We start from the raw sequence: 8,034 nt of genomic DNA, 5'->3' as shown, positions 1-8,034 counted from the left end.
CCTATCAAGACAAAGGAGAATTGTCACTCCACCGTAAGGGCAATCTCAAATTTCATGTGTGTTCACACAGGCAGGACAGACACATTAAGGCTCCCGGAAACCTTGATGGTTTCCAGAAGGGAGTTCCTACAGGCTGGCCCACCTTCCAACACTTTACACTTCTTAAGCCAGAGTCGCCTGCTGCCCTGTGCCCACCCATGTTGTGAGCCCCTCCTATATATGTTCCTTGTACACTCTTGGCTGGAAGGACGTGGCATGCTTCTCAGTTCTTTGTTTCTTTGATCTGAGGGTGTGCAATGTAGTTAGTTCTCTTCTCCTACTTAACCTCTTCATGCCAAAGCCTTAATCTTCCAACCACAGCTGGAATGAAAGCCTGACCTAGGGTCAGGTGGCCCGGTGCTTTCAACTCTCAATGCAACCAAGGCATGGCAGAGCTCTGTGCCACCCTCAGCTGCTCAGAGATGCCCACAAGTCACAAAGATGCCACAGAGCTGCAGTGTCTACTCTGCTCTCCCTTGGCTCCGTGGGTTCAGGCCATCTGTCTGTCTCTCAGACCTCAGTCTGAGAGCTAGCAGTCAACACCAGCCACCGAGCAGCTGGGAAAGCCTGGGAGAGAAGATTCCTGAGCCGGGTCTGGAAGGAGGAGCAGGAACTGATTCAGGAGTTCAGGATTTGTCCAAAGTTGGGTAAAGACCCGGCAGAGTGTATGGGAATTGCCCACCAAATACCTCTCATAGCCCGGAGATCCTCTGGTTTCTCTTACCCTCAAGACCAGGGCCTGGCACTTGCTGAGGTGCCCATACAATATTGCTGAAGGCGCCTGGTGCTTGCCCTGCCCTATGGGAAGCTGCGCTTCATTCACTCTCTAGGCTTGGGCATGTGTCTTCGAGACCACAGACCATTCCTAACAGAAAAAGGAGCCCTAGGTGTCAATTCATCTGTCTACCCAACCAAAAGACACCGTGCCATATAACTCCCCTGTGATCCAGGAAGTTCACTGTAACCTGATCTGCCATTCCAGCCACTGCTCTACCCCACCCTATCTACTCCGTCTCTGCACGACCTTCTCCCCTTCCTCCCGCAAATGACTAGACAACGTCTTTCATGGGCATTTGGCATGATACGATGTAGGGTGACAGTCACCTCTTTGCACAGCCATCTCCAGGGCTAGGCACAGTGGTTGAGAGCACATCTCAGTAAAGAGCATGTGTCTAAGGGATGGGTGACCTAGCATCCTGTATCTGTGACATGTTTCCTTATTTCTCCAATCAAATTCTCCCCATGCCATGCCTTGCTCAGGCGAATGTGTAACATTCTTTTTATCTTAAGAACCTTGCCAGTTGCCTACCATGGGCTAGCTGTGGCCACCACACAATCTAACAATGGCACAAGTGCCCAGCTTGGTACAGATGACTTCTGGAGCATGTTCTTGTGCAGCTCTGTATCCAACCACATATGGACAGCAGACTCAGCGACATTTAATCACAGCAAGTTCAAGATAATGCTGCTGATAAGAGGGAGAGAAAGGATTCAAACCCAGACTGTTTGGCTCTCCCTAAGGCTTTGCCTGTGGTTTTATGGCCCCTTTCCCAGCCATATTTGCAAGAAAGCAGGAAGATCTTCATTTGATGGAGTTATTGCTGACTCTAAAAGTTAACGTTCAACCCCGGACAGTGGCTTTTCCTTCTCTAACCACTGAGATCACCACAGCACTCAGGGCTACATATTGACAAGTCCCTGCAACAAGTCACCTAATCCTCTGGCTTCTTGACGAGCTGGTTTATTATCCTATTGGGAGGGGCTGACTGTACTTAGGCGACTTCTAGGGCTGGGAAGCCTTGCCTATGGGGGGAACGCCTCTCTCTGTCACTCTATAAATGTCTTCAGCGGCCAAAAGGAGGCCTTCTGTGGCGCTGCTCCCTCCCTAGCTGTGAGACTCCAGCTATTTCACCATGAGACTTCTAGCCCTTTCCAGTCTCCTCTGCGTGCTGCTTCTCTGTTTCTGCATTCTTTCCTCAGAAGGTAAGGCTGCCCTGTGGGCTCTAGTCCCTGAATAGTGATCCCATGGTCGGGGAAGGTTCCAAACAGGAACTAATGGGGATCAGGTCCCAGCAGACAGTCCTGAACCCTGGAAAGAACTCCACAGGTATTTTCTCCACCACAGTGGCCAACAGGTAGCTTGGGAACTTCAGGCTTTATGGCTTCTAAGTGCAACCCTACACTCCCAAGCATGCTGAGGGTCTGTCTACTGTATAAACTAAGGGTGTGGGCATGAGATGTATAAATTAGGGAGTTTTGACACAACACATATAAACTGAGGACACAACTGGTCCCAGGTATGGCGGAGAGGGAAGTTTTCATTGTAAGTGCAGCCAGAGGCATCTAGAAGAGTCCAGAGTAGAAAGAGGAAGTAGCAAACTAAATATGGCCAGCAGAATGGACCTGGTCATGAGAGGAGAGAAGGGAGAGGGAGAGAGGAAGACAAAGGAAGCCAAGAGAGAGTGCCTGGCTGAAATGGCAGGGTGATGTGAAGTGGAGAAGCTGGGGGAGGGAAGCCCGTTTAGGGTAAGGGCAGGGCAAGAAGAACCACGGGTAGTTGTTACACACTGAGAGAGCCTGGAGGCCGGCATGTGTTTGGTATGCTGATAGAGGCCACCACAGCCAGTTGTCCCTTCTGAAAGTAATAAGAAAATGGTTCCTTTGCTTGAGGAAAACACGCAAGGGAGCTGAATTTGCGGTACTACCTGACACCTATATAAAGCTGGGTGCTTACCACACAAACAGAAGTCCTCTCAGAGAGCTGTTCACTTCCCTGAGTCTTGACTGTGAAGTCAGGCGACCTCTGTTGCCACTTGTGTTGTGTTGGGGACAAAGTAAATGAGTATCTCAAATCCTTATGCAAGGAAAGTTCCATGGACAAATGGAATGAGGTTATGCATTATAGGGGGATATGCGTTTGGGATGTAGCTGTGTGTTACGATGCGGGAAACATACATGATCTTTCTGTCCCTGTAGAGATGAATATCTCTATCTCTGCCTTTAGGATGTATTTGATTTACATGCCTATGTGTGGCCAGCAGAGGGTGCTGGAGTCCCTGCTGTTGGAGTTACAGGTGGTTGCAAGTCACTCAAATGAGTTTTTGGAACCAAATTTGGGTCCTCTAGAAGAGTAGTAAGAGCTCTTAAAACCCCAGTCCCCTTCCTATCATCTTACTGTTTTCTTCCTTCTAAAAGCTGAGTATTGGAGCCGTTTTCTCATACTTAACCTCCAGCTACTTTCTTCCCTCACCTAACTGACCGCATCCTGTTTTTTGTTTGTTTGTTTCGGACAGTGGTTGCTTGTTTTTAATAATGTCCTTGTTTGTTTGCTTTGCTTTGTTAGTTTATTTTTCAATGCAGGGTTTCTCTGGGAAGCCCTGACTATTTTCACTCTGTAGACCAGCATGGCCTCGAACTCAGAGATCTGCCTATCTCTGCCTCCTCAGTGCTGGGACTAAGGGAGTGAGCCACCATTGCCCAGCTTTTAGCAAATGTTCTTGAACTCTGGATCTTGTGAGTGGAAGCCCTCTCAAGTCATCCCCGTACAGATCGGAATGACGGTGGCCCTGGCCTGCTAATTGGAAGATCTGTATTCTTTTACTTCTCAGGGAGAAGGCATCCCCCCAAGTTCTCAAAATCCAGGCTCTGCTGCTACCCTTTTCCTAGATCCAAACAGCTAAACCGGAAAGGTAAGTAACCTCATCCTGTGTGGGCTGGGAGTGGGAAGATTTCTAGGGTGGTCATGGGACAGGCCAGATCTGTGATCAACCCCAGCCAGTGCCTTGTGTCAAACTCTAGCGCAGAGGAATCACATTCATTCTCGCTCATGCAGAGTTTAGAGTCTTCTGAAGAGGCAACAACTTGGCCATTTACAACTGAACACTTTCTGTCAAGAAAAAACTCTTAAGAATGGTATAGGGATCCGGCATAGTAGCAAATAATCCCAGAATTTAGAGAAGCTAACAAAAGATGATGATGAATCCTGAGAGAAGCTGCACAATGAATTTAAGGCTCGAGAGCGGGGATATGGCTCAGTCAGTGGAGGAATGCTTGCCTAGAAAGTTCAGGGTCTTGAGTTCAATCCCCATTGGAAGAAAAAAAGAAGGAGAGAGGAGAGGTGGGGAAGCACCCATCCCTGGGTGGGAGGCCTCGGGGAGAAGATTGGGAACCTGAAAGCAGACGGTGGAAAATAGGAACATGGTACAGAGGAAGCAGCAAGCAAAAAGAACAGAGACAGGGGAACTACAGAATGAGGGGTGCCCAGACCATCTGCAAACCATAGCCCTCCAGTAGCCCTGAAGCAGGACCTGCATGAGGGTCTCCTGCATGAGGGTCTCCAGTCAGTGTGTGGAGAAAACTCCAGTTTGGCAGGAGACAAGACAGCACCGAGAGATGTAGACAGGCACACTGAGGCTCAGTTTGACACCAGCATGGCCTAGAAGAGCCAAGCTGCCCTCTCCCAGACCCAAAAAAGACAACAGTGGGTAGTGATGAAGATAGGCCCAGGTCCAGACCTCTAAGCTCGCAGATCCCAGCACTGTGACTCTCTAGGCCAGCAGCAGGCTGAAACTCTTGAGTTGCTGGCCCAGGATGGGTAGTTAGCATGGCTGGAACTTTGTGACTTTTGTACAGAGAGTCCTAGAGCTTAGAGCAGGCAGAGGCCTGTGGGAAGGCTGCAGAACTCAGACCACACATGGCTTAACTTTAATGGAGGGCCTGTGTCTCAGCTCTCCATAAGTGCTAGTTCTTGGGAGTCCAAGGCTTCTGCAGGCAGTAGCTCCTGAAGGCCATGACCAGTTACTCAGAGTCCTGTCTTCCAAGGACTGTGTCTTCCAAGGACTTCCTGACTTCGTGTGAACAAAGAGGGAGACAGAATAAGGAAGACAGGATAGTTCCAACCTCTGTACTCGTGAGAGTCTGAGAGCCCCTCCTCCACACTGCCATCACACCCAGTCAGGACTGGGTAAAAATAACCACTTCTCTCACACATTCCTCATGAATAACCAAGTGTGAGGCACCCGCCTAGGCAAGGTGGAGGGTGAGCACTGGTTGCCAGCAGCTCTGCTTCCCATAGGAGTTTGTGAAATGAGGTGCAAATGGAGGGGAGAGAGGTGCCACCTCCACAATGAGGGTGGCTTGCTGGAACCTGTCGTCCCCTCTAGCCCCTCCCTGTACAGATACACAGAGGCAGAAGAGAAAAGAGAAATTGGGGAGAAGAAGGGGGTCACACGCATTACACATACCCACATACCTACAACTACACAGATGCAAGTACATGCGTGCAAACACATGCACACCACATAATTACACACTACACACACAAACCTACACACACCACATTGGCTGCAGGATCCAGCTTGGCGTTGTTGAGAAGTTGGTAGGGTTGTATCCACAGAGCAGGCGGCATCAGGGCAAGCACATGATATCCTGTATACCTTCCAGGGTAGCTGCACCCACCCCAGAGCCCATGAGTGTTGTGTATATTTGTGTATAAAGTTACATGACACATAGGTGCTGGTATGTAGTATTTGTATACGCATCTATGTTCGTGTGTGTGTGTGTGTGTGTGCCTCTCCTCCCTCCAGCTTCTCTTTTTTCTCCCAACTCTTCGCTGCTGCTGATTACCCAATACCTAACCCAGAGAACATGTTTGCCCAGGCTTGCTGCTTCCACCCAGCATCTCCCAGAACAGACCCTAAGATCCAGACAGAAGGAATGAGGAGATGAGTCAGGGTGTTGGGCAATGAACAGCAGGATTTCAGGGTGTTCCGTGTTGCTGTCGATTAGTCTCCTCTGCCTGGTTCATAAGCATGAGAACACTTTCCACTTTCTATGAGAAAGGACACTTGCACCAGCTGAGACAATAGAGGCTCTCAGAGTGGCTGCAGTTCATGCTAAAACCTGAGCTCTGCTTTGCTCTGAGTCCTGATGTGCAAGGCTTGGATTCTGGGTGGAAGTAACACAAACAACTTTGAAAGTTAGCAGGATAAATGAATGGAAGTCTAGCGGACGTGACTGCATTTACCAGCTTACTAGAAGGAGACGGGACAGAGTTTCCCTGAAGCAGTTTTGCAAACTGTAGAGTGGCCTACATAAGAACACTGTCCAGGCAGCACTTTCTAATGGCACATCAGCACACCGATCCAGTGGGCTGCTGAGGGGCTCAGACAATGGCCAGAGTCAGACGCTTAGCTTCTCAGACCCCACCAGATCAAAGTTAGGATCTAGGAGCCTTTGTTAGGCCACCTGTCTTCTATGTGTCACAAGGTCACCAGAGGCAGCTTCTGGGAGGCCATATGGACCCGAGACAAGCCCGGGTCCTGAGGATTTGTGCCACACTCCCTGTTTCAAAGCTCAACAAAATGAGTTAACCCACACGAGCAGACTCAGGGTAGGATTCTGAAGACCTCTCTCTCTCACACACACACACACACACACACACACACACACACACTACCCCTGCCTGCCATGCAGCTGTCTCTGTCTTTAAAAGGGGATTTAACTGCGGTGATAAAGGTCATCCACTGGGGAAGAGGGATCACTTAAGGATCTTAGGATAGCAATACCAGGGTGGACATACAATATATAAACCCAGAACAATAAACCCTAGGTAGGAGGCGGTGACTAGAATAGGCAATTCTACTGCCAAGAGGTCCAATTAGAGGAAACAATTTCCTGATCCTTGTAATTCTATTCATTAGCCTTGCCTTCGCAAGAAGTTGTCTTCACCGTTGGAAACCAAAACAGTAAGTACAGTTTTCAGTGAGTTTGCATGTCAGATAGGTGTGTCTTTCATCATAGTCAATCATACTCATTTGTTTATTTATTTGCTCATTTGCATATTTGTGATAGCCTCCTGGTGTCTTATTTGTGCTTATTGCATGAGCTTGAGGATGAATAAGGTACTTAAAGTTTGATTTCACTAATATTTACATCCACTTACACTTCTGATCCTTGCAAGACTCTTGAAAATTTGCTACTGTTAAGGGTTCTTATTTTTATGAATGAGGGGCCAAACAACAAAGAAGTTTCAGGAAACTTGTGGAAGGTCTAGTCAGCTGAAGGCTAGTTAGTATTGCAGGCTTTGAATCCAAGCAGTTCAGCCTCAGCTTCCATGCCATTAACCTCCATACTACAATGCAGATAGGAATAAACTTGAAACACAAAGAAAAATAATCTCACTGCCATTACTTAATAACCCTTTTAGTTCTCACTCAAATAACTTTTGTTCAATGTTATTTTAATTAATGCCAGAAAGGGCCCTGTAGATTCCAGAGGGGGCAGTAAGATCCACTTATTTGATTTCTTTAAACTCTTTTGTGTAAGAATGAGTCTTAACTATGACTTCTTCTCTTCACCCTATTCTATCCACTTCACTTTGCCTTCCCATGCCCCTTCTTCTTGTCGGCTGTCACTCATCACCAGGAAACTACACCAGGATCTGCAGACTATGCAAAAGCAAGCCACCATCCAAGTCCTGGGTGGTACCTGGTGCGCTCCCACAGGTATAGAGCACCTGAAGCCTAGCTGCACCCAGATGACCTTCATGCCCAGCTGTGGAGACACCAGAAGCCTTGATTTGTTCCCTGCCAATGTTCATGGCACCAGTCAACTGTAACACTGGGAGACTTCACTTCAGAGACCCAGGAACATTCCGGAATTCTCTAAGTTCTGGTTCCAATGGTACCACCAACCTTCAGAGTCACCATGATCTAGGCTCAGCCCACATGTCTTTATGGCTCCTCCAAAGTGAAAGTTAAAGATTCCTCCTGTGGGAGCCACAACTCCAGAGATTTCAAAGGTGGCCAGAGTACAGAATAGCAAGACCTCTGTGTGATCAGCCAGAACTACAGCATCTCAGGCACCCACAGACAGCCCCAAATGCCTAGCCTTTAACCAATGGTCTCTGAACCAACTCCTGTAACTTCCTGATGTTCGTCATCAGGAGAGCACCAAAAATGATAAATAATAAATTGGCATACACACTATGCGTGG

At 48.2% G+C, this 8,034-nt stretch overlaps 1 protein-coding gene across 1 annotated transcript; it reads left to right on the top strand.

Annotated features, from left to right (window-relative positions):
* Positions 1-1,952: 1,952 nt before the first annotated feature.
* On the top strand, positions 1,953-7,550 carry Gpr15lg (G protein-coupled receptor 15 ligand). Its single transcript, XM_057769168.1, has 3 exons — positions 1,953-2,022; positions 3,648-3,728; positions 7,465-7,550. The coding sequence occupies exons 1-3, from the start codon at positions 1,953-1,955 to the stop codon at positions 7,548-7,550; spliced, it is 237 nt and encodes a 78-aa protein (XP_057625151.1).
* The last annotated feature ends 484 nt before the right edge of the window (positions 7,551-8,034 follow it).

This window comes from Chionomys nivalis, chromosome 5 (genome assembly GCF_950005125.1).
Source record: "Chionomys nivalis chromosome 5, mChiNiv1.1, whole genome shotgun sequence".
NCBI lineage: Eukaryota > Metazoa > Chordata > Mammalia > Rodentia > Cricetidae > Chionomys > Chionomys nivalis.
This window is presented reverse-complemented; position numbering and strand designations above follow the sequence as displayed.